We start from the raw sequence: 26,221 nt of genomic DNA on the forward strand, positions 1-26,221 counted from the left end.
GGGATGCTGAGCACAAGCCATATATCTGTGGGGACGCAGACTCTGCCTCCACTGTACTCGATGGCTCTGAAGACTACCTCATTTTAGCCTGCGACGGCTTCTACGACACAGTCAATCCCGATGAGGCGGTCAAAGTGGTGGCTGACCATCTAAAGGAGAACAACGGCGACAGCAGCATGGTAGCACATAAATTAGTGGCATCGGCTCGGGACGCCGGTTCCAGCGACAACATTACTGTCATCGTGGTGTTTCTCAGGGACATGAACGCCGCAGTCAGTGTTAGCGAGGAGTCGGACTGGACGGAGAACTCTTTTCAAGGTGGGCAAGAAGATGGTGGGGAAGATAAAGAAAACCACGGAGACTGCAAACGGCCATGGCCCCAGCACCAGTGCTCAGCACCTGCAGACCTCGGGTACGAGGGGCGCGTGGATTCCTTCACCGACAGAACTAGCTTAAGCATAGGCTCCAGCGTTAACCCCTTTGATGATCAAGGCTATTTAGACCTGACAAAACCAGAAACTAGTCCTAGTACACCGATGAGTGCCAAATGTCTGCCACCAGTTCAAGGGTTTAGTCCTGGCATACCAAAGAGCGTGAATTCCATCAACGGCTTAACGGTGAAGAACGAATCGCCAGAGCGCAGCACGTCACCGATGTGCGGACGGAGCGATCCCAGGGAGCGCGATGCTCCGCTTAGTTTGGGCGCTGCAGGGCAGAGCACCTACAGGGTGAAGGGTTTGTGCCCCGTCTTCTTTGGGCTGGAAGAGGAACTCTTCAAATCCTCGGGAAGACGAGCCGCGTTCTTTCACTTGCGGCTCTGCAACGGGAAGAGGCGTCGAGGAGCCAGGCTCAAACCAAAGTTTCACACGTCACTCTGGGCTCGCGAGCCTCCCCACGTAGAAAGATCGAGTGGGTCCGTCCCGGCGCGGGGCCGCGGCAGCGCGAGGCTGCCGGCGCGACGCTCCCCGTGGTGGCGGCTGGCTCGGCAGAGCGCGTGCAGGGAGAGCGTGTTTTTGATGCGAAGGCAAAGTAATTGTATACCAGATTCATACCTTCATCAACGCTGTAAAATGTAACCGTCTCCCTCGTGTTCCTCCGTCAGACTCACAAAACAGACATTCCCAAAACAAAACTGGCATCATCAGAAAGCGAAAAAAAGGTGGGCATTTCCGAACTGTACTCCAGTCCCCTGCAAAGCTCAAACCGTGTGTACATAGATCTAAGAATTACTAATAACAAACGTAGTTGTTTCAGTCTCAATCAGTTTGCTGGTGGTGCCACCCTGAGCAACACCACAGCCACCCGCACACACCCGTGTCCAGTCACATTCACTAGTGAAAGCCGAGCAGCTGGTTCACGTCATTAGACGCAATTAGGGAACGGTCGTTAACAGCGCAGAGAGCTGAACCTGCCTGAGGTGCGGCTGTGGAGCAATATGTGCGGAAAGACTCCGGTTTAGAACTGCCAAATCTTTTTCGAGTGGGGGGGAAGTTGCTGTAGAAGTGAAGGTGCGTGGGGCTTTTTGTGTTCTGCTTTCTGTTTCTTTCAGGCGAGCGTAAAGACGATTAGAAAATTACATCCACTGTTGCAGGTAAAAGACTAAAAGCCATACAGGGTTTTACCAGGTAACCTGGGAACGGACAAACTAAGCTCCTGCTGCTCTGTTCTCAGACTCCAATTGAGGTACAGACTTATAATTTACCTTTTTTTTCTTTTTTTCATGTAACATAAGATGTGGAATATGAAGAAAACTTGTTTTTTGTAGTTTTTAAAAAAATTATTTCGTATGGCGAGACGTGCAGTGTAGGGAATTTCGTATCTTTCTGGTGCTTTTAGTGGCACTTTTCTCATTTGTCCATTTAGGAAACTGTTCTCAATTACTTTTAATTGAACATGATTGTGCTTAATACTTTGAGCCAACCTCTTTCCACCGTAACTTCATCTCAGGTCTTAAAAGAAACCAGTCAGTGGAGATGGTCAGTACGACACCACTGTCACTCAACCCATCAAACCAGAGAATCGCTTGCGAGAGATAATGAGCAACTTGATGAGCTGTTTGGTTTTGGTAAAGATTTCTAGATGGCAAAGGCATAATTGAGTACAGAGCTGCTGCATCTGCGAGCAGTTCAGGTTTAGTGGGAGAGGAAAATTCACTGACAAGCCAGAGCTTTGCTTTGCTCAAACCTGGGTTCAGAAAGGAAAGCGAGAGGTGCCCGTTGCCCTTATTTTCTTGAGCAGAACCTTATTTATCAAAGTGGGAAACACGCAGGACTCCCCAGCTCTTCCCGGCGCTGGGTGCTGTGAAACCCTGGGGGCAGCGGTTCATTGGGACACGAGGAAGCAGACGGTTCCGTCAGCTCCGCTTATCTAACACATCCAGTTACTATTCTTCGTTACACTGAGACGTTTGGAAGAGTCTGAATAAAGTCTTCATAGGCATTCATTGTACAATTCATATCATGTTAGCAGTAACAATTTAATAACGGTATTAGCATTTAGCTAGACTTCGCAGAGTATTTTAATATTAAGTAGTCAGGAGATTATTCAACACGACAAGATGGTGAGGTTTGAATTCTGCCAATTTCCGCTGCTTCTATCTTTGATGCACTATTTTAAAAGCAATCTGACGAATAGCAAAAGGCTTCGTGAGTAACCAGGAGCTGGAGCGTGGCTTTAGATTCCTTTGATCTTTTTCAGGCTTTTTTTTTAATCTTACGGGATCATTGGCTCTTATCTGTCATCTTATTAAGCCTTAGCTGTTGTCAACGTTCTCTTTAGCTGCAGCATATGTTCCAAGTCAGATTTACTGAGGAAATTTGAGAAACCGTGAAACGGTAAAAATATGCAACTCCGGGGCATCTCTGCGGTGCCTTTGTTTTAAATTATTCACAGTAATAATGACGCATTGAAAGTCCATCTTAGAGCTGACTGTGCTTCGGAGAGAAAGGTGGCGTAAGTGCAATTCCGCGTGTGAGTAAACGAGCATGGAGGAGCGTGACGGATGATGAACTTCTTCCCGGTCTGCAGGACGAGCGCTGGACTGCACGCGTGCTGTTTGGGGAAGGATCGAGCTTTTGAGGTGTGGATTCATAAACGAGAATTCTGCGACTCATCCCATTTATCTTGCTAGGAGAAAAAAATCAATCTGCCATCGTAGTTGCAGTGTGGTCAGGTAAAACCATTGTATCGATAGCGAGTGTTCATTTCTTCACTAACTGCATATTTATAGAGTAGATAGGAATCATTTTTAAGGTAAGTCAAGTCCTTTAAAGTTCTATAATATTACAAGTAGTGGTTATTGGTCTGATATATGCTGCTCTTGATTCTACACACTAGACAAACAGCAGTGCTTTGTGAAATGCAGTGTTTTAATGCCACTGGTGATAGGAAGTAGTTCTCTTCAGTTCAGAATCCTGTGCCCTTATTTGCTGCTTGCTAACGTAAGCAATAATCCCTCTCTAACGGTATCTACGTGTTCTGTATCCGTACTTTGTCTATCTGGTGACAATGTAAAAATAGTAGGCTAATATAAAAGTATCTAACTGTATTTATTAACTGTTGATGCTGAGATTCAGTCTGTGACCTGTGTTTTGTATTTTTATTGTGTATCTTAGTGGTGGTGAAATTTGTATAACGAATCTTTCCAATAAAGAGCTGAAGTATCCCTTTTCCGCGTTAACACAACCCGCATCAGTTTCAGTTGACGTGTTAACCGTGTTTGCAGGACTAGGAGGTAGGTAGTGAAAACATTGATTTGATTTGTGTTTAACTTGCGTTGGTTTTGAGACGCGGGCTCCAGGCTGTTTGTCTGAAGCCGCTCAAAACTCGCTCGTAAGCTCTTCACTGTGAGTACTGGCGGGATGGGCGCAATCCCCACGCTGGTAGTTTCCTGTGTACACTTTGTAAATGTGCAACTCTGAGGAATGTCTGCGGTGCAGAGAGCAGTATAGCACCAGACCAGGGAGCTCTTACCCATTTCGATTTGCACTAAAGGTGGGTGGAAACGCATGTATATAACTTTTCTTTAACCTAGAAGTGCCATCAATTGTCCTTGCAAGTTAAAACCATTCAGTATTTTATTTCGATTGCATTGTAACGCCGAAGGACAATTAACTTACGCCACATTTATAGTGGTACGTCGTCATAGAACCTCCGCTCTGTTTTTGGAACACTGTGTGTCAGCGAGAAATGCGTTGTCCTATGGGCAGATGAGGCACAATGAGTTCTGTGTTTAGAGACATGGCTGCTGTAGTTCAGGTCCACTATCTCCTCACTAAATCCTCCTGACCCTGGCAATGTTCTGCGGGGAAAAACAAAAAAATAGAGAAAGATTGGTCTAAATTAGGGGCTGTTTTAGCACAATTTATTCACTCGGCACTAGTCACATAAACAAAGCCATGGGAGGGGATACTGCAGCTTTGTTCATGCCTGTAATTTAGGGCAATCTTTCTTTAACTCATGTCCTCTTTGCAACAGGAACACAACTTTCTACCCTTGTATCATGTGCAATAAGTAATAACAAAGCATTAACCCGGCCTCTGACTGAAACATCCGTCTCCTTTGCCAGCCCTCGCTAACCAGGCGATCGCACTGTACTTGCCAGCATTAAAGCTCAAGAGAAAACACCCCCTTAGGCTCTAGTACAACTGTTGTATGTCGTGATTGCATCTCCTTAGGTTTTTTTCCTCTCTCCTTCACTCTAGAAGACAGAACACGGACAGGGGCTGAGGGCACCGGGTGCAGGGAACCAGCCCGGGGTCACCGCTGCGCCGGGTGCTCCCGTGCCCCTGTCCCTGTTATCTCATTCATGGAACTAACTGTTCTTTATGAAGTAAATAGATTAAAGTGAACCATTTAACAGCATTGGGAACTTTCCATTTGCAATCTTGTTCTACAGTTCACGTATGTGTTTAGTTATAACCATGTATTAGTCATCCATATTTTATTTATGAAAGCTGTTTATACAGAAAAACTGTTTAAGTTTTACCAATATCTTAATAAAACAGTAATTTAAACCACACTTCAAAAAGCCTGTTTATTTAATATAGCAACCAGCATCTGAACTAAGTGTCTTTAGTGTGGTGAGGGCAGATTTCCTCTAAGCCTTCCCAGCCTGTTTCCTACCTCTTGTTTAAACCCCAGCTGTATATCAACCAGTTCTCCGTGAGGTGAGCAAAGCAGGATGGCACCAGCTCCACAACTGAGCTCAGGGCTCAGCAAAATCATTTCCTTCAGCCTGGGCCGCTTATCAAGAGTAAAGCATCTGTAAGTGCTGGAGAGGCAGAGCCCAGTGATTACTGCTAATTGAGCTGGGTACAATAATCACCACGCAGTCCTGCAAACAGTAAACACAACGCACTGTCCTCAGGTGCTCAGCAGCCAGGACAATCTGCACAAGGCAGCTCAGGGCTGCAGCTCCTGCCTCACCCTAACAAATACCAAAACTTACTATGGATCTCCCTCAATTCCTATTTGAATATACAAGATTTAAACATTTGGGCTGGCTTTAAAAATCCCAGATGGATTTAAGTGCTTTTCCTTGAATAACTGAGGAAAGAAGTGACAGGTACACAGCAGGAAAAAGTTCTTACAGCGACCTGGTGCTACAGAGCACACCCAGACTTCCCCACACAAGCATCTAAAACTTCACACCAGGTTTCAACATCCATTTTATTAACAAAGTGCAAACAGTTTTAAACGATGAGTTGTACAGCGCTTCCCCTGCGGCACATTCACACAGACAGAACGTGAGCACAGCGCTGGGACGAGGACAGCTCTCGGTTACCGTTACTCATGCTTTGTCGCTAACCGGTTATTCAGCTTCACGAGTAGTTTATAGCAGCTCAGAAAGAGTGAAGGGTTTGGCAGCGTGTTCAGCTGGTCCACACCACAGAGTGAGGAAAATAACTTGTGCAGCAGCTGCCTCACCGCAACTCTCACCGCACAGCAGCTGCAGGACTCAGCAGCCTCGCACAGCTGGTTAAAACAAGGACATTCACACGTTCACGGTTATTCCAATGACACAATAAGACATCCTGGAACGACGCTACAGCACCTTGTGGACACCGTTTCAGCACAGCCAGCAGAGCCAGCGGGAATGCAGCCTTCAGTGTGAGGCCCTCACAGGTCACTGTGCCCCAGGAACAGGTTTAAGACGACTGTAACAGAACCCCAGGAGAGGAGGTGACAGACGGGTGTGCGCACAGCCACAAACAGCAGCTCCATGAACCACCGCAGGTCTTCAGGCCCCGAGCCCAATCTCTATCTGCTCCAAAGAGAGGCAGCTGTCATCAAAACACCCAACTGGGAAAAGTTTAAGGCTTCAAATAAATACAACTTAAGAGTCAAAAGCTCACACCAGCTACTTAAATCCACTCAGTTTTCTGCTGAAGATGACACAAGCACTAACCCCAGCCAGTCTTCCCTCCGTGCTGTGTCATTTTTCAAGCCCGTGTGCCCCACGGAAGAGCCGGGGGGCTGAGCTGCCTGCAGTGAGTGCACAAACACCCGCCTCTCTGCTCACGGCAAGGTGAACGTGGCCCCATTTCCGCAGCGGCACGGGAAAGGCGCATCCCCGAGGCCACAGCCGCCTCACGGGCCAGCCGAGGCAAACAGCTGCACTCACCTGGTGCTGTCCTCTCCAGTAACGAAGCTGAGATCATCAGAACCGACTTGATCACCCTCTGGGAAGGCTGAGCACCGCTCGGAGGCTGAAAACAGAACAAGCAATTGAACACAGCAAGTTAACGGTCCTCCACCTGCAAGACCTGCTGTGTTGTACTTCACCCTTAACATACTGGTACACAATGTGCTTGACACAGAGCTAAGACTGCCCCAGGGTCTGAGGTTTAAGGTATCTTTAAGTCAAGCACAGATACAGGCAATGTTTTGATCCTTCTGATGAGCTATGAGGTTTTAGTGCTGCTGCAAACACACGGCACAGCAGCAAACTCCAGTTACCAAGCTGAGTCATTAGGCCACGCTGCTAATGCGGCGTTGGATGCTTATTCCGACCAAAAGTCACCTTCACCGAGCCTCAGCTGTCACCTCCCAGCTTTTAATTTGATCAGAAGGTTAAAGGTTTTTCAGAGAAATAGAGGATGAGTTTTTGAAACTCCACTGAAGCGCTCGAAGCATGTTCCTGCCAATTAAGATGCAAATCCATGCGTAAGGCAGCAGTTGCCTCCCTGGAATCAGCCCACTTACCACCATCTCGCACGCAGGGAGCTCCGATTCAGAACTAGAGCTACGGGTTTTCCAATGCTTCCCTGAGAGACTCACCTAAACTGACTTCTCAAGGCTAGAAACAGTTCCCCCTCCTGTTTCGATCTGGTTTTAACAAGGATCCCAAGAGAGGAGTTCCAAATCTTATCAGTGCTTGCTTGAGCTTTAATACGAACACCTCCAGAGCACGAGCAGCGAGCTCTGCTTCCGCAGGCGCGCTGGGGAGGTGGGCTCACACCGGCACTTGTACCTTCGCTCGAGGACGGGACGCAGAAGCCGTGGTCAAACCCCTCTGCGGCAGAGGCAGCGTCCTCCTGCTCTTCGTTTTCTGTGTCACATTCAATGTCACTGTCGCTGCTCATTCCTGGGAGGAGATGAAGGACACGCTTCTGACACACCCCAGCTGCAAAAAAACCCCAACAGGCAAAAACCACAGGGCAGAAGTGACGGCACTAAGATCTGTGCAGCTAAAGCGGGCAACTTTTTCACATGGAAGAGTTACCGATATCAAATACCAAGAGCTGGCAGGAGAATGGGAGAAGCAGCATATTCAGAGCTAAATGTATTTACCAAAGCACCGAGGAATTTGACAGGGCAGCGGGGACCAGCTCTGCAAACAGCTTCATTTTGCTGAGCAGCTCAGCTCTGGAGGGCACTTCCCAAATGTCACCGGCTGAGCTCAGGGGTGCAGAGCTGCGCTCCCCTGCCGGCTGCTCCATCTACCTCAACCATGGGGACACAGTTTGGTGGGTTTCTTGAACAGTTCTGAGGCAGTATGACCCACTGAGCAGAGGTACCTACAAGCAGCAACTCCATTCAAGTCTCACACACATAAAACATGCTTTTCCTACAACGAACAGCCGTAGCTGTTGATCAAAGCGGCCGCTTTTGTTCTGCCAGACCTCGAGTGCGCATTGACAGCGGTCAAAGCTCTCCCCGTCGCAGGTGACAAACAGGGTTTGCTCTGTTCTTTTACTTAAGAGCTGACACTCATTGCTAAGAAAAAGCAAGTAGTGAAGGGAGATGCCAACTCCACTGTAGTTTTTCCTCTGAAAGGAAAAAGATTGTAATATTTGTTTCCTGGGGTTTTTAACAATGAAGTATTTCGGGTTTTAAACCATTTTCCTATTAGGCTCTCTGCTATAATAGGAGAACTGCAGGAGCACATCACGATCACGCTGCAGTGACTAAGAGCAGACATTGAGTTTTGTCACTGAGAGACCTTCAGTAAATGCCAACTCCTACACAATATTGCACACTGCAGATAGAGATGGTTGCTGGCACCTTAATATAGGCTTTGCGCTACAATTCAGTCATTGAAATTCAAATGAGTGCAGGGGTGGAAGGCAGGAGAGTTTTAGCAAGATAAGAAAAAACTCTTCTACGTGGACTTTCAAAGAAAAAAAGCCAGTATTTTTTTTCCAGCATGGAAAAGATGCAGGAAGGGAGGGGGAAAGTTTCCTCCAAGTCTCTAAGGAAACTGGCTTACGCAGCACAACACCCGACACGAATGAAACGTTGGAGAGATTCTCGTGTGGACGTGGAGGTAGTTACCAGTGTGGTTTGTCCCTGAAGGCACAAGACTTAAAAAGCCAAGGTCCTTGGCTACTGTTTTAATTAGGTAAGAAATTATTTCCAAGGCCATGCAACTCAACAGCAAAGCAAAGAGCTGGAGACATACCCAGAGGTACAAAAAGCAACCGGGAGTCCAGAGAAATAGACGACACCAGCGTTATCTGCTGGGTGTTCGCATTCCTGCTGCACCGTAACATCTGTTTCTCCCCAGCCAGCAGCCACACAGACGTTCTCTCCTCGTTCAGGTTTCTACTACAGCTGCCAAGTGTTACAGCCAAGTTCAACATGAAAATGGGTTTTGTTGCTTGGGTTTTATTCCCTCTTTTTGCCTCCCATTCAAGGTAGTTCCCTGACAGGAAGGGATCGTCACTACAGTGTTGTCACACTGCATCTGCCCTCTACAACATCCCATTTACCTTCTTCTGGCCCTGCAGAAGCACCTTCAGAAAGCATCCCCTGCAGGTCGGCAGCTTCCGAGTTGTTCTCCAGACCACCTGCCTGGGCTCCTTCTGGACGACACCCTTTAGAATTCGATCTTCAGAAAGAAATTAGGAGAAATACAAAAACCACGTTAGAAATTCAGCTTTAATCCAGCTACGGAAACAAATCCTTTTAGTGCCACATTTAGTTTTACTCATTGCTTAAGACTCTTGCATATCCACTTAAACTTCCAGATTTGATTGATTGAGAAATATTTAAAAGCTAAAAAGAAATAAACCTGGAAAAGTTTATGGTATTTTCCAAAAATGGCGACTCTTGCCATTTAGGAAAAACAAAAAACAAACCAACAAAAAGCCCAGAAAAGCCAGCCCTGAGTACTCTGTTGCACTTCGCTTAGTCAGCCCACAGGGAGTTATTATGAAACTGCTGAAAAGTAGAGTCCCAGTGAAAAAGATGGTCTTAAATGAAGAAATCCAAAGTGGTAACTGTCAGTGAGAGGATATTTTGCAAGGACTAGTGGGAAAACAGCCTGGGCCTGCCTTTCAAATCCAAGTGTCAGAATAAATCCACAGCTGATCAAAAGAAAGAAAAAAAACCTCAAAAAAAGACAACTTGTAAACTAGTTATAAAACCAGAAATTGATATCCAGAGGGAACAGCAGCAACCAAGTCAACTTCAAAGCAATTTCTTTTCCATGCTACAAGCACCTGGTTTTAGTAGATTATGGTAGTTTTTCTTTCTAGATCAAGGGGAGGTGGGGGAAGAGATAACAAGAGGGGTAAGGGGGAAATAAAACCTTTACCCTAGAGCAACAACTTTCCTGGTCTTCTCCACAGCAGTTAAGCCACTTAAGCCAGAAACTCCCACATCGGAATCTGAACTTTCACAGGGTCTCTCCTCCGGCTTCGGCAGCACCTCGGAGGCGTTGCCGTTCGCCAGGGGCCGCGGAGGGTGAGGGTGATGCCGACCGCTCAGCTTTGAGCTCCCTAAGCCTCCTGAGAAAAGAGAGAGAGAAACTCCAAGCACATCCAGCCTTATTTCAGAAGATTAAACATCCAGTTGTTTTACATCACCAGTTTGGTTACAAACACGTGTGGGTACAAGCCACCTTCCCCACCCTCACTCCTAAATAATTTTCAAGTCAATGTATGGGCAACATACACCATTTGACACCTGCTCTCTGACACACAGAGACTGCAGGATGTCCAGACTGCTCCTTCCCCACCTTGTGTGCTGAAATGTTGTTTTCCAGTACACAGACACCCTCCTCACTGCTATTTTTCCCAGCTATAGACACAAACCCATTTGCTTCTACTCTTGGACAAGGGTGGAACTGGGCACAAAAGTCAGTTACACCATGTAATGACTCCATGGTATTTTCCAGTTTCTCACCCAAGCTTTCTATATCATTATTTTATTGTCAATGTATATTATTATCAATGCTTTCAGCATTATAAGAAAACAATTGTCATACCCCATTCCTTCTCCGAACACAAGGGGCACAATCCCCATTCCTGCCCTACGTATTTTGTTTCATGACCCTTAAGAAAGGGCATCATACATCTCAGGAGCAGCAGTATCATACAATTTTTTCATCACAAGTCTCCAGAGTTTCCTTGAATTCCCATTAAGTCAAATCACAATTTAAACCTGGGTCGGTACTTTTTGCTCTGTGATTTTCACTGTAAAGTGAACTCCTGAAACATCTGCAGAGAGACCAGCAGCGACACGTAACACATTTATGTTCCGGTAAGTCAACAGCGTGGTGTCGTTTCACAGCGGATCAGCTGAGGGTCTGCACCACAATAACATCAACTGGGTTGGAAAAAGGATCCACTCGAGTTTGAGGAAAACTTCACTTGCCAAGTAAAAAGATTTCCTGAAAAGCTTTTGTACAACAGATGCAAAGACGCATCACATATACCAGATAGAGGTGACCTTGTTTACCTTCAGAGGTTTGCCCATCGCCCTTTAAACGAAGATTGCTCTCCCCGCAGTCCATAGCTCTTCGTAAGGACAGACTCCCTGCTGCTCCAGAGCGAACGGCTTTGGGCGAATTACTCTTCTTACTTGCAGCTGCAAAAATATTCAAAGACTCAGAGGCAGTGCAGGTTTTACATTTCTAGATTCTTACAGCTGAATTTAAGTAACTATAAAAGGTCTATTTCCAGGTGCCTGGATTTACAAACCACCTACACAACTGACATCTGGAAGAGTGACGTTTAAATCCCCCCTTTTCTAGGCACTTACAATTCCTTATGTAACAACTGGTCACTGAAGACTTTGTCAGCAGTTCCATTCCTATTTCTTGCAGTTTGCTGCAGCTTTCTGTTCCGCAGGCAGCTAAAGCACCTTGCTCAATGGAGAAGAAGCTGGGCTGCCCATCGCAGGAGCCGGCGTTGCTGCTTCTCACTTCCGACAGCTGGTTTTTGACATCGGACATTTTGCTTCGAACTTCGGCCATCTGAGTTTTAAGTCTTTTCAGCATCTTGAGGTCGGGTGGCACGCGCCACATCGCCTGGTGTCTCCGCTGCTCTCGCTCTTTTAGAGAATAAGATGATGCTTTACCAAAGGAAAAGTTAAAGAACACAACAGGTAAGTAAAACTGTTCTCAAAAACAGACTAATATTTTTAACAGCTGTAAGAATTCTACCTATATGTTATAAAAACAAGGGAGAGACATCTTCTGTACTGGTGTGGCACTGTAACATTGAGGTTGCAAGCACTGCACAGCTACTGGGATAGCAGATTTTCACTCTTTGCCATGGAAGAACCCCAAAACCAGCTCACTGGAAGAGCCAAAGCTCCCAGCTCTACTGCATGAATTAAGGTGACACCTGAGATACTGCTCCATATTGCCAGACAAGCTGCAGGTCACAAGCCTGCTTGCCAGTTTAAGTCAATTTTGTTACAAGTTTTTACAAAATTTGTTGAGTGCGTGTATAAGATTCTCATCCCACCAACACACCATGTTACCATATAGAACTCAAAGAAATCTGAAACTAGGGAAGGAATTCCCCCAACACCAGAGGATCAGGTTAAGGAGCTAATACCTGCGTAAACCCACATGCTGCTCAGCCAGAATTAGAACAATTTTGATGTCTAGTTGAAGCCTTAGAAATTCTGTGTTTCGCTGCAAATTCAGCTGTTCAAAACCATAAAGCCCAGCGGCTCTTAGAAACCTTCACCTTAGGAGGTGAAGTCTGGCAAACTCCCAATGAAACAGCAGCTTTCCCTTCGCTGACTGACTTGAATAAGCTCCAGGAACAGTCAGACATTGAGGGAACCTCCACAAAACAGGTAATTTCAGCTGCATGACCAGTAGCTAAAGCTGATCAGGAAGCCATTCAGCACAACGGGAGAGCTTAATCTTGCTCGGGTAGCCCAGCACAAAGCGCAACACCCTCTCTCAAGGTCCTTTTGTCATGTGCTGCCTCCCCTTTTCATACTTACGGAAGCGGCTTCCATTTTTGGAAATACAGATTACATTCAACTGAAAGTTCTGTTTATGTGACTACATTTCAAAAGCTAATCGCAAAGGAACAAATAGTTTGAGCTAGCTTTTAGATTCAATAACACCAATGTCATTGCTGCAGCAAAAGCAAGTATTTATTTGCAGCAAGTGGACCATTATTTCTCTTCTGTTCTATTAAGTCACTAAATGGTTGTTTCAGAATGACCTGAAATAAGATGCTGCAGTAGCCAGCCAGCTAGCTCCAAATAAGTTCCAATCATGGTAAATGTATTATTGAGGTTTGATTTAATTTTAATTCTTCACTAATAAAACAAGAGAAACGAGCAACCTTCAGTAATAGCCATGGGTGCCAGAACTGCCAACTATTTGCTCTTCTGCACATGAAGTTAATTGCTGTTTTCGGTTGAAGGGTCCTAACTGAACCACCACTCTTTGAAGTCTTCAATTATTTAAATGCCATCACTATTTTTGGCTGCTGACATTTTGATCCATTTTTCTCCCACAAGTGCTTACATGAGCTTTTCCAGCCTAATACACACATTTTTCTAGTTCCGTTTTAAATCCCTTTTTCATAGACAAGTAAACTCCAGGAGTTATTATTGTTCGTATCTGCCGTGCTCCTTATAGTCTCAGCCACCAAGTGTACGAACTGTGTGAAGTGTGAGGTGTAACTGCTTCCCCAGCAGAGAGCTGTTTTGTGGTGTTTTTGTCTTTCACTGCTCACCCCTTCTAGAAATGGGCCTTTCTTCATGTCCCATAGTTGTGGTGAAAAGAAATTACACGAACTGCATCTCTGTAAGGTTTCTACACAACGCAGACAGCCAGTTCAGTCACATCCCCCAGAAAAGGACAAGAAGACCCTCCTCGATACACATTTCTGCTCTCAGCTGAGTCATCTGGCACTCTAAAGCTGAGGTCAACCATTAAGACTCTGAATGCGTCAGCGCAGGCAGGAAGATGCGGCACACAAGGACATGGAGTTAGCTGTCAGTGAAATGTGCTGCTTGTCACCTCTTTTCCCCCTCCCCTCCTCAAACCTGCTTCTAACTCCAGAGACATTTCCAGCTTGGAATTAAATAATTTCATATGCATATACAGTTACCTCTGTTCTGCAGAAGAGAGGCAGGCGGACGTGGCTGAAGGCCCCAAAGGTTTTCCATACCATTTCTGTCTTTTAGATCCAACAAGTGGATTAAAATCAAGGGATCTATATCTAGTAAACTGCTACTGGCTGTTGAGCCCAGGGCGCTTCCTCCTCGCCTTGACGGTCGTCCACTCGCGCTGGTGTAGCCGTGGCCACTGGTACCTAAGGAAGAGGTACAGAGAAAGAGCGTGCATATACATGACAAAGGTGATGCATTGTTCCCTGTAAAAACAAAAAGAGTTCTACAAGAAGATTAGGAATTAAAACATTCCGGGAAACTTAAGACATCAGTTATTATTTCATGGATTTATGGGTAGACTAGAAAACAAATCAATACAAAGAGCATTTATTCTGAAGAAATGCACATAAACTCTAGGTGTGTGTCTCCCTCCTCCTGCTTAGATTAAGGGGGGATCTTCAGCTGAGTTCTGCTCTGTGTTACGATGCTCCCATTACATAGTGGCCAAGGCACTCAAAAGATGAAGAGTCTTCAGACAAAATAGTTAGATCTGCGAGATTAAAATGGGATAGTTTAATAGAGCTCCCACCACAGACAGGTGACACTACTAATATTCATACCAGAAAACAGGGTGAGCAGGTAAATGCAAGAAGCTTGAGTGAAGAGATTGTGTCAGCTTTTACAAGTGTGGTTAAAAATTACTTTATAAAAGTTCCTAAATAAATGTTGTTTCTACAGCCCCTGTGTAAATACCACTTCAGTGAAGGCCACTTCTGACATCTTTGCCATAAATATACTTATATCCGATATACATGTATTTTTCTTTCAGAATCTTACTAACCTATAGCTAATTTGGGCTATAATAATCTCCAGGGTGCAAAAAGTCTCAGAGCACCTTTCCATTATTGCATTTAAAATGTATTTCTGCTTGACTTGTAGGGATTCTTTACTTCATTCCCTCCACACACTTCAGGTTCTACAGTGCACTAAAACCTAAGTGAATGCGTCACGCATTCAGACGTCACACAGACGTCAGTAAGAATTCCTTGTTGGTCTGCTTTTAATCGGAATGGAAGGGGTTTCAAAGAGGCAGAAAAGCATCTCTCTAAACTGAAATGTGCTTGTTTGAAAACGATACGTAAGAAGATCACACTTTATTTTATTGAACCTCTGAAACGTTTCTGCTACACTGCAATAATCAGTACAAACCACATGATGCAGCATTTCCCAAAATAGAAATGCCTGCAGAACACGCAGCTTGGCGTTGTTTCCAAAAAGAACAGGGGACGGAATCCAACAGCACTTTGAGTACACGGGGATTCTGAAGGCTGTTTGTCATACCTGAGGCTCCAGGAGCAGCAGCGGCTGCGGCATCCTCCATGAGATCTCCTTCTTCCAGCTCCATATTGCTGCTGTATTCCACGTCATTTTCTCCAGACCTTAGGAGACGATTGGGGTGCAAAAAGGAGAATACAGTTATTAGCTTCTGTCAGCTCTTGTTAAGTGTTACGGCACATACCTTGAAAACAACATGAAGCACTGTAAATAGCATATTCTGCATTCCAAACGACACAAACTGAACAAATCAAAGTGTGTTAATTAAATGACTGACTAACCAGGAGTCCAAAAGTGTCATACATATCTAGACTGTAAAATCTGATCCTGCGAACTTCTATATTTGTATGTGTTACAACACATCCTCATGTTTTAACAAAGATTCTAGGATTTGACACTATCATCTCAGTTAAAAACCTTAAATTCTCTAGTTTAAGCAACTGTCCTTATTATCACTCTCCTACTACCACGACGACAACATTCTTAATACCAAACCTCTCTTTCGTTACAGTGCAGAAACAGATTTCTTAATAGTGTTTTGGGAAAGAACCTTCACAGACTATCACTTGTCAAAGACAGGATACAACACTAAAATACATTAAGAGTTCAGAAAGATAGGAACTAGCTGGCTGAAAATTCAATGTTTAGTATTAACTATATCAGTTCATGTTGTTTCCAGTACAGAAAACATGCCTTACATCGCACTGGAAGCCCCCACACCACAACTGAATAGCAAATGAATTAGTTTGCACTGGAATTAGGATGATTACCCTGGGAGACAGAGTGATGATCTCAAAGTGATTAAGTTACTTACATAGTTTCTTCATCAATATCATTTTCTTCAGTGTTACTAGTTGCTGTCGAACTAGCTGAAGAGCTGCTCCCATCCAGGTGGTTCACCTCGTCTTCTCCAGCAAGATCTATATCCAAGTCACCATCAGAGAGCTCGTGCTACAAGAAAAACAGAACAACTCTTTATAAAAATAAACACTTCAATTGCACTTCAACACATTCAAGAAAAGTTATGAAGAGAAACTCTTCCTCCCCAGAGTATCACACCACCATACAAGAGTTAGGAGGTCTCAAAGCATAATAAAAGCTGGTAACAAACACAGAGAAGTTGGATTTTTCAGATGCAACTTGAAAACATTTGTGTTGCAGGATGTATTACAGAACCAGAGAATCACAGAATGTCAGGGATTGGAAGGGACCTCAAAGCTCATCCAGTGCAATCCCCCCATGGAGCAGGAACACCCAGATGAGGTTACACAGGAAGGTGTCCAGGCGGGTTTTGAACGTCTCCAGAACAGGAGACTCCACAACCTCCCTGGGCAGCCTGTTCCAGTGTTCTGTCACGTTTCTACTGCTACCCTATCATAAAAAGTTACATAAACAAAGAGGCAGGAAAAAAATAATCCCTACGTTAAAGTCTTCATGCTTCTCTTCATCCTCTTCCTTGTTATCTCGTACCAATCCTGGAGCAGCAACATTCTCAAGCAATGCTTCAGTGCTTTGTCCAGATTTCTTTGATCTTGTTTCTGGACCATCGTCATTCTGGGGACTAAGATGAGTGTCTGGAGGTGAAATGCCTCGTGATTTCTGAGTCCGGGAAAGTTCAATCGCAAGCCTCTTAAATATTAGAAGGATACACAAAAGTATACATAGAAGACAACAATGGAACATCATCACCAAATCAAGTAAGTTTGTTAACTTGCATATATACTATTTTAATAATGCTAATATGAAACTACCAGTAAATAACCCAAATAAACACAGTTATCAAACACAAACACTAACTTAAACCAGGTAATCACTGGTCAGTAAAAAGTGATTTTACATAAATATACATCACACTTACTTCTTTAAGGTTATTTATTTGTTGGATGTAACTTGTCTGAGCTGCTTCCAGTTGAGCAATGTACCAGTGTTGATCCCGACACTTCTGGAAAAAGGTCGGTGAGCGCACTTGGAACCTTCAAAGGAACATTTGAAAAGGTGGGGGGTTTGGCTTTTTTGGCTGGTTGATTGGTTTTGTGGTTTGTTTTTATTTCCCCCCCCCAAAATCCAAAAAGCCCCACATAAGAACATCATACAACCTGAAATCTAGTGATGGAATAAACTTAGACATCATGTACTTCTATATTCAATATCCCAAACGCACTGAATGACAACAGTAAGTATTTGTAGGAGAGGTAGTTGTCTTCACAGCCAACAGTAACAAAATCAACACACTACAAAGCATTTAACAGGAGCAAGAGTATGACTGTCCAGAGAGCATTTCAAGTAGATGGATAAAGCTTTATGTTTTGTCATAGCATGGCAATTCCCATTGATAGCATTAGTCTTTATATTACAGATGTCCTTCATTCCCAAAGTTTTCCAATGCTCACTATAACTGTTTCTAAAGAGAGGTAAAAAAATTCAGTTACTTACAGATCTCTAACCCAGGCTTATTAGTGTCAAGCATCGCTACTTCTCAAAGAAAGACATACTTCAAGTTTCTACAACTCCCTTCAGCACATTTTCTTTAAAGCTGATGACAGTGAAATCTATTTGTGACAGAACATGTCACCATTATTTTAAATTCAACTCCTTAATTATTTCCTATTTCAGCAGTAGGTGTGACACTTTGTGAAACGATAGCGGAAAAGAACCCCAAATGAGTTGTCTTCCTTACCTTAGGATCACAGTGTCGTTTTGCCGGTTTAAGTAGCCTTCATTGGCCAGCAAGTCCAAACGGAAGAATCTGTTGTAACCCCAGCACTCACCGACTTCAAAATCGGAGGCAAACTCCCGAATTATGTTTTTAGTGGGATCGTTGGTGGACTGGTGAACCATTTCCACACGGTACTCATACCTACGCAGGGGAAGATCACAGGTATTAACACCAAAACAAAGATGTCAGAATTGCTGAATACGTCAAGTTTAACAGAACTGCGATTCCTGGGAGGCTTGCCAGGGGCAATTCAGTGTTAAAATTTGGTTGAAAACAGTACAAGGGGGAATAAAGTAGTAGTAAGGAGGGCTAAACCAAGAAGACAGATACTCTTACTGGTTGTATTGCCAGCTTGCCTTCTATATTGAGAAAGCCACTGAGTAATAACTTTAAAATATTATCTTTGGGCACAATTCAAAGCTCAATGGACAGCAGAAGTCTCACTGTTCTTTTCACAAGGGCTCTGCATCAGTCCCTGGCAACGCTACAGAACTTGAGGTCATTCTTTGCAAACCTCTGTAGATGCTTTGCCAACAGAGAAAAGAAAAACTGCTCTTACTCCAGGTTTGCTTACTTGGATGTCTCTGGCAACCCAGCTGAGAGCTCCAAGAACACAGAGAGGTAGTAGCCCCGTACTACTCCATTTCCGTCCTTGAAACAAACAGAGAGATAAATTAACTTTTAAAAAGTGAAAAGCAGTTGTCTACCTTGTATGCTGCAGTGTTTTTATTCTCCTGTGACCTACAACTCTTAGTGTAACTTTAATCAAGGGGAATCTGCATGTGGAAGCACATATGCAATCTAATATCAGTATCTCAGATATAAATCTCAAAATAGAGCTTTAATTACTCTAACATTTTAGGGGTTCAGTTAAGTGAGAGACTGAATAGACAAACACTTGTCAGTGTATCAGAAAAAAACATTTATTTAACATATAAATAAGCTCAAAAATCTACTTAGTTTATTGCAGTCCAATTCTTCTCGAATTCTCAACATGAAAACAGCTCCGGTTAAACATTAGTTCTGAAATATTTTACATACAGCTGCATTGCAAAGCCACTTCATTTTTCAAAGAAGTGCAATTTCTTTAGAAAAAAAACATGCAACATTAAAAAGTTAGGCCAGTTAACTCAGAAACAATTTTAGAACCACAATAAATCAAGGAAAAATATGGCAAAACCTCCATCACACTCACCCTCATCAAGGATGAAGAATGGCTCAACTTGAATCCTCTAGGTTGAAGAAACATTCCAACTTACCATTTAAAATATAATTTTTAATGCCTTCTGATAGCAAACCTCATGTAGTCAATTCTGACTTTACAAAACTCTAAGAACATACACAGGGTTCACCTCTGCACTGCAAGAACACAATTCTGTGCATACGTGGGCTTAAGAGATTAACCCAGTTCTCTGAAGATGCCTTGTAAATCACTAACAAACTCGTACGGCACCACTAAACGTGTATTTCTCCAAACACAGCTGTAGTAGCAGCCAGAGCTTCCTGGAAGCACTGACCAGACTATGGACTGCAAAAAGATCCCATGGTGTGGGTTGGTGTTCCAACAGGGACAACTATATTGCTTCAGAAATCAGAGTATTCAGCCCACTGAAAGGACATTACACACATTTTAATGTCAGCATTTGAGAACTGGATGCACAGCAAACCAGATTTCCCTTTAACTACTACCTTGTCCTACTCGCAGCTTCCCAAATAAGGATTATTTATGAACATAAATATTGTAGGTGATCCTGTACCTCAGTTCTGCAAGAAACATCTGGAAAACCCACTCAGACAAAAAGGGTAAACATATCTATTAAAGTTCCTACGCCATATTGCTAATACCCATTTTTAATTGCTTTTAAATTAACCGGATTAACTATACTGAGAATGTTCGTGCTAGCTACCTGGAGGCAGAGAGGGAATACTCTAGTGGTTGGTGACCAACTCTACAACCTTATTGTGTTATTTTCATACAGCTTTTTATATACAATATGAAACTGAGATCTCCTTACAAGAGAAACCTATGGACGCTGGTTAAATGTTTTGGGTGGGATAACAATTCTAGTTGAAAAATATAACTCACTGGATAAACTTTTAATCTCCAGCAAAGTCCTGACACTTGAAGAGGTGGACTGTAAACAGGATCTGCTCGCTGCCGCAGTGTACTGTTGAGAAAGGAGAAAAAACACTTGCTATTGGGACAAAACAAAACCCTCCAGGAAATATTAAGCTTCATATCCACTTGCACTCTTACACTCTAGAACCGTCCTTCTTGCTGCACAGAGTGTGTAGCAGAATGAGGCCTAAGCAAAATGTTCAGTGAACACACAAATATGTGTGTGTATATATACAAATATAAAAAAAATTGCCTTTATCATGGTAAATCTTTTTAGAGAACAGTTTAGCTAAAGTTAATTGTTCACCTGGTAAACAAGAGATTTTGACTGAATTTCTACAGCTTAGTTCATATCTTAACAGTTTTCTGCAGAAAGTATTCCGTGTTTTAAAAAATATTATTTGTGTGCAGAAGAAAGATAAAGCTTCCCAATATTTTCAGTAATTTCAGATATATTCTTACCTGAAGTTTTCCAAGACAAATGTAGTTGAGTCATAGGCTGGAACCAATTCACTGGGGAGGGGCAGGAAAATATATATATATTAGTTGAAAAACATGACATTAAAAATCTCAAGTTTTGGAATCTTCAGAAGGATTCAGAGCCACTGAAATTCACTAGGACTACACTTTTTATGAAGAATTGTGTTCTGAAGTGATTTTGGCTATATATTCTGAATTAAGGTGACCTGCAGGGGTGTCTCATGAGAGCCTTGCAATTATATACTGAATGACCCAATAATAAGAGAAAAAGGACAAATCAGCAAACTAAGTGTAAAAAAGAACAGAAATAGTGAGCTGGAACCCACTGTCCCAGCTCCCCAGCAAGGACTACAGACATCAAATAAGCTCTGCTGGAACAGAAACGCCTACTTGCCCTGTAGGTTACAAAGGAGAGTAAGTTAAGCAGTTTATAATTTCCAGTGTGTGTGGACCCAAATTCAGAGATATCAAGTTTAACACAGAAAACAGGCACAATCGTGTTACCCCCCCAGATTACCACTGCTCATATTGCTGAGCAGTACGACTCCCCTTCGCTATCAATGGGTATCAGACAAGCTCTCCAGCAACCTGTCCAGCAGCCACCTGCTCTTTCAAACCCACACATTAAACCACAGCAGTTCCCTCCCGTCCCAGTTCTACAAGGGAGTGACACACATAAGAACCAATCAACCTCCCAGACTCACTGGAACATCCTCCTCCTGTCATACAGTAGTAGAGTAAAATGGGAAAGAGATACTCTCCTCTAAGTTACTTCAAATATTTTTTAACAAGATGGCTTTCAAGTTCACGTACCACAGGAAGGAAATGCAACGCTCACCTTGTGAAGTCTGGGGGGACAGGAGTAGTGACAAATGAGGCCATAGGCTTCCGATGCACCTGCTGGAACATCATTAGGATCTCTGAACTTTTGGATATCAGTTCACTCTTACTGCATGATCGTAACTATATGGGGGGAAAAAAAAAAAAAAAAAGAGAAAGAAAAAACCCATACGTCATGAGTAGAAACCATACCTTTTGACCACTTTTATACGATTTTGCTATTAATCTCTGTACTAGTTTTGCAAGCAACAGAACATCTTTTGTTATTTCTGGAAGATATACTACTTTTCAAGAGGAAATTCTGCAACTTAAATGAAAAGACACTCTCAAGAAGCAGCTCTATCCAGCTTAAAATAAATTAATTAAATAATAAGAAAGGCCAGCTGAGGAGGGAATCTATGGAACACAACATTTCTGCTCCTTTTGTAATCACCTGATGTTCCACTTCTTGAAGCAGGGATTCCAGAAGTTCCGTTTCTTGGGTAAGCGATGTCTTCTGACCTGTTTAAAGACAGGAATGTATGTTTCAAGAAGACACAGTCACTGGATTTTTAATAACTTGAGCTTTTTTTTTTTTTTTAATTTAACCTGGAATCTGCTCAAAAACCTCCTGAAGTAAAAGATTTCTAAATATACCAAGGCTGATTGAGAAAGCATTTTAAAAGCAAGCCTACGTTTTTAATTAGAGCTGTAGTGAAGAACTCACTTGAGGTTAAGACAGTAATGAAACATTCCATGTGTCCCAGAAATGGCAGGTTTGGTTTGAGGTGCTTTTTTGGACAAAAAGCAGGTTTGACTTCACTGAATTTGCTCTCCTCCAGACAAGCCTCTCTCTTATATTAGCTGACACTTTTCTCCTAACCTCCACCATTTCTCTTGACTTTAATGTTCAAGTGTTTTCTTCACCAAAGAACAAACCAGGTTTAAATGTGTTTGTGCATTTCAACTAGCATGAAGACCATGATAATAAACAAAAAAAACCTAAGTCACATATGCCTGTTTTCTGTCATGGGGATTTGCTTTGTCTCCATCACACATTACATACCTGAAGAGTGTTTGGCAGTTGTTAGAAAACAGGTGTTACACAGATAAAATGCTAACCTGTCCACCCAAATAATTAAAGACATTCTACCACAGCTTTAAGGCTGATCTTTAATCAGTACACACAAAAACAGATCTTGTGACTGATTATTGTATTCAATATAGGTACAATGTACAAATCCCAGATTTAACTTATAAAGTACTGACATGAGTTTGAAGAGGAACATAACCAGGTCGCATCTAACAACTTAGAAGTATATCACAGTAACTAAATAATTAACTAAAATCTCTGTTGTAGGTAAAAGCTTTCTGTCAGCACTTAATAGAGGAAGAAAATACCTACCCATTAATGTTATAAGCTTATTCTTCAGCTGAGTGTCTAACCGTGCAATCATCATCTCCACTGCATTCCTGATTTCCCGAACTCGTTCATCCTTCGCGCTCCGCACGGCCTCCACATTCCTCTCCTAAAACAGCAGTCAGGAAAAAGACACAAAACCCAAGCCTTCACGCTTCTGCATGTTTCACTCATTTACCTGTTGACTCTGCTCTCCCAGATGTCAGAAAGGCCTAGGCCTCCGTAGAGTCACCTCCAGCCCTATTTTTCTACGAGAACAAAAATAAACAAACCCAAAACCTGGTCTTATTGAAGCTTGCAAGTTTAGAATAAGAAAACAGGAATGTGTTTAGATGAGCTGTGTTCCAGGCTATTCCTGCTGCCTGTTCTGAGTACCTCACCGTGCCCTCTGGTGGGTGACCAAAGGTTAACAGTCACGTTGAGCAACGTTTTCTCGTCACATAGATATCTGGCGTATGTGGATTCTTTAGTATCAAAATTTGTAATTAGAACTACCAGTTTCTCTTCCATAACTTGAACTCACATCTTTCTCCACCTGGCAACTACAAAAACGAGTATTTAGAATATGTTGATCTTTCCATACTGCATAAAAAAAGACTCTCTATGGGATAATCCAATTATCTTCACAGAAGCAACAGCTTCTGAACAGCTACTGAAAAGATCCCGAGGATATGAAATGGCACTGTTTCCATTTCCCATTTCACAGTTATCCTTTGACAATGGCCACAAGACAGGAAAACTTATCACTTTGGATTGATTTCTTACCACTTCTTGCACCAAACTGATCAATTCCATGAGCCTCCTCCTAAGCTTTGCCACTTCTTCATTTACTTTTGTGACATGCTGCTCATAGATTTCTGCCAGTGGCTTAAAAGTGTGTCCTCCATGCTGTTAAAAAAAGAAAAGGAGGGGCGGACAAATAATAGAGTATCTCATTTTAACTTTATCCCACTCCTATTAAATTACTGAAAGAGAGGGGAAGAAAGCCTCCTAGTGTATCACTCATCTTGGAAAAGTGCCAAAGCAGATTGTATGTAGGAAGTCTGTCTTTCACTTCCCTTCATAAGAAGTCATGAATTTGGCTTTCATACCATCAAAGCTTCCTGTCAAGAGTTACTTGGAGTCTTAACAGTCCTCCAAAAATAAATAAACTACTTCATTCACTGTGCAACTAAGAAATCAAATAAAGATAGAGGACTTGGGGTTTTTCTTTACAGTATTTGTGTGGCTACTCAATGGCCATAACAACAGTTCACAGCATTTCTAGTTCTTCAAACTGCTGCCAAACATCATGCTTGTGGTCTCTTATTGTAATACACCACATGCATATAAGCAAGTCTCTTCTTACCATTCCTCCCCAAAGCGCACACTGGTGGCAGATACACTTCTTACAGGTCCAGCAGAAAACACTAAGCTTTTCATGATGATTTTCACACCTTAAACAAAAAATACATGTATCATCAACAGAAACAGCTATGAATTTTCTGCAAACCCGATTTAACATTTTCACTTGTTTTGCTACCCAATACTGAGAGAAAAACACGAAACATCAGCACAGTTTTGCAAGAATACTTACATATAATGAAAACCTTTTGTAAAATAAAGGTTGCTCTTAGTATTCTCTCAGGAAGTACTTCACAGAGAGAAAGTACATTACTAAAATTGGATTTCTACCCAGAAGATAAAGGCTATCATCAATGAATCACACTCCAAATTATCAAAGTTAATACTTCACATTATCAAAATCACATGTACGGTCACTAAGAAGGGCTAAGAGCCTTTCCAAGTATTACTACCCTTCACGTTTCCCACATCTCTCATTTTAACTATATTGAGTCAAACTAGAAATTGCAGTAGTTTTCTAGGCAAAGACACTGAAGAGCTTTCTCATTCCATCAAGTATTACAGAAATGAACTCTGACTTTTAGTCAGACAGTGAGTACGACTCAGCTTTTAACTAAAAGTTATCAATTTGTTCCTTGATTTTAATGACGAGCTGGAGTTAAATGCCCGTTCCTATACAGCAAACGGCAAAATGCAAAGAACGCTTCATTTACTTGTCTTTCTCATTTTCTTCGTGCTTTGTGAGATTGCACAGTTGAAGCGTATCAAGCTGTTGTGTGACCTCTTCTGCCCAACGACAGTTCACGAGCTCTCGTAGCTGCAGCGGGGCTCTGCAAGAAACAGTGCTACAGTTAGAGCAAGAACTCAGCTCGGGAGAAGCTCAAAGAGAAGCATTGCAGTGAATTCAGTTCAGCAAAAGTCACAGGCAAAAAGGGGCTGCGAGGAGGAGGGAACCACAATGAACCACCCCACACTGACACACGGAATAGCTACATGGGGAACCCAAGAACTATTTCGATTTCTTCTGGGTAACACTTGGCAAATAATTACGTTTCTCAGTGCCTTCTCAACTTCTCCCATTATTCAGCTATCCCCATTGTAGTGCTTCAATTATCCCTTTTGTAAAATGTAGATATATTTACCTCCATTCACATTTCAGTCTAAAAACTGAAGTTTCTGATCTCTGACTCTTACAAGAAGAACATAAAGAGTTCTAAGGGGGACACCATCTAATTACTCATTACATCAACTATATGCACTGAAAACAGCAGTGTGATAAGGGAAGAACAAAGATTTTGCTTAGCTTCTCACAAAGCTAGAACATACTTTAGAATAAGTATTATAGCAGGGTAAATTTTTAATGTAACAGCAGGTACGTCTCAAAAAAAAAAAATCCAGCTTAAAAATTTAGTGCAACCTGCACTGAAAAAAGACCGCTCATAAGAGCGCAGTACACCCAATTCCTGGTAATTATTTCTGATATTAAAAATACCTTACCTACAATGAGGGCACTGAGCTCTTTGTTCAGTGAGCCAACGCTACGAAGGAAAAAGGAAAGACATTTTTAAAGAGACTGTAAGAAAAAACTGCAAGTCATTCTATCATTAATTAGGAGTTACTTCTTTTTATTACAGTCTGCCGATATTTTTCCTTTTTTTACAGATTTGTAATTTGACCGTTCAACCACTTAGTCACAGCAGAAGCTGCTATTTGTATCTTAGTAACGAAGCAACCACTTTTCTTTAGGTGTCAAAGACACTTCAGTTAAAATAGTATACAGAGAATTCTGAGGTATGAAGTATTCCATTAGAAATCACACACCTGGCACAGACTCCCACAGTTATAGACTAAAAAGCACGTTTCGGCAAAAGAAAGTGCAAGATACAGCAAGCATATTTTTGGAGTCTAAATTATTAGTCTTCGAGGTAACTTATTTCTACCTCTCAAGCTATTTCTATGCAAGTTAAGATACTTGCAGTTCGATGATCAAATCCACAAGGACCCTTTGAAAGTTTCTCTTCTAGAAAGCTCCAAAGACAAGCAGCTGAGGAAAAAACTTCATCTGCCCACTAGAGCTTACAAGTGTAAGAGCTCAGCAGTTGAAGGGCTTTATTCGTCAGCACGCTGCTACATTTAACCATTCCCAGGAATAATGTCTCACCGCCCAACA

The 26,221-nt window shown here is 42.6% G+C and overlaps 2 protein-coding genes across 4 annotated transcripts in view; one reads left to right on the forward strand and one right to left on the reverse strand.

Annotated features, from left to right (window-relative positions):
- The window catches only part of PPM1E (protein phosphatase, Mg2+/Mn2+ dependent 1E), a 57,044-nt gene extending 52,024 nt beyond the window's left edge, over positions 1 to 5,020 (forward strand). The window contains exon 7 of the mRNA XM_082068247.1: positions 1 to 5,020. Within this exon, the coding sequence (XP_081924373.1) occupies positions 1 to 1,076 (1,076 nt within the window). The 3' untranslated portion in view covers positions 1,077 to 5,020.
- Positions 1,537 to 26,221, reverse strand: part of TRIM37 (tripartite motif containing 37) — a 27,161-nt gene continuing 2,476 nt past the window's right edge. Inside the window, exons 3-26 of one of the 3 annotated variants that reach the window (XR_014185627.1) lie at positions 25,549 to 25,589; positions 24,765 to 24,881; positions 24,056 to 24,143; positions 23,473 to 23,595; positions 22,693 to 22,816; positions 21,742 to 21,809; positions 21,307 to 21,431; positions 20,451 to 20,501; positions 19,956 to 20,037; positions 18,444 to 18,520; positions 17,831 to 18,010; positions 17,012 to 17,126; positions 16,576 to 16,782; positions 15,968 to 16,104; positions 15,160 to 15,257; positions 13,818 to 14,021; positions 11,491 to 11,802; positions 11,188 to 11,316; positions 10,043 to 10,235; positions 9,216 to 9,334; positions 7,475 to 7,627; positions 6,626 to 6,710; positions 6,056 to 6,265; positions 1,537 to 4,300 (exon numbers count right to left, since the gene is read on the reverse strand). Coding sequence is in view for 2 of the 3 variants with exons in the window: in XM_082068244.1 (XP_081924370.1) it covers positions 6,262 to 6,265; positions 6,626 to 6,710; positions 7,475 to 7,627; positions 9,216 to 9,334; positions 10,043 to 10,235; positions 11,188 to 11,316; positions 11,491 to 11,802; positions 13,818 to 14,021; positions 15,160 to 15,257; positions 15,968 to 16,104; positions 16,576 to 16,782; positions 17,012 to 17,126; positions 17,831 to 18,010; positions 18,444 to 18,520; positions 19,956 to 20,037; positions 20,451 to 20,501; positions 21,307 to 21,431; positions 21,742 to 21,809; positions 22,693 to 22,816; positions 23,473 to 23,595; positions 24,056 to 24,143; positions 24,765 to 24,881; positions 25,549 to 25,589 (2,832 nt within the window). In the remaining variant the exon portion in view is untranslated. Of the gene's footprint in view, positions 4,301 to 5,505; positions 6,266 to 6,625; positions 6,711 to 7,474; positions 7,628 to 9,215; positions 9,335 to 10,042; positions 10,236 to 11,187; positions 11,317 to 11,490; positions 11,803 to 13,817; positions 14,022 to 15,159; positions 15,258 to 15,967; positions 16,105 to 16,575; positions 16,783 to 17,011; positions 17,127 to 17,830; positions 18,011 to 18,443; positions 18,521 to 19,955; positions 20,038 to 20,450; positions 20,502 to 21,306; positions 21,432 to 21,741; positions 21,810 to 22,692; positions 22,817 to 23,472; positions 23,596 to 24,055; positions 24,144 to 24,764; positions 24,882 to 25,548; positions 25,590 to 26,221 lie in introns of those variants that run through there. The other 2 variants (XM_082068245.1, XM_082068244.1) reach the window with 2 other exon arrangements.

Source organism: Streptopelia decaocto (genome assembly GCF_964273445.1).
Source record: "Streptopelia decaocto genome assembly, chromosome: 18".
NCBI classification, from domain to species: Eukaryota; Metazoa; Chordata; class Aves; order Columbiformes; family Columbidae; genus Streptopelia; species Streptopelia decaocto.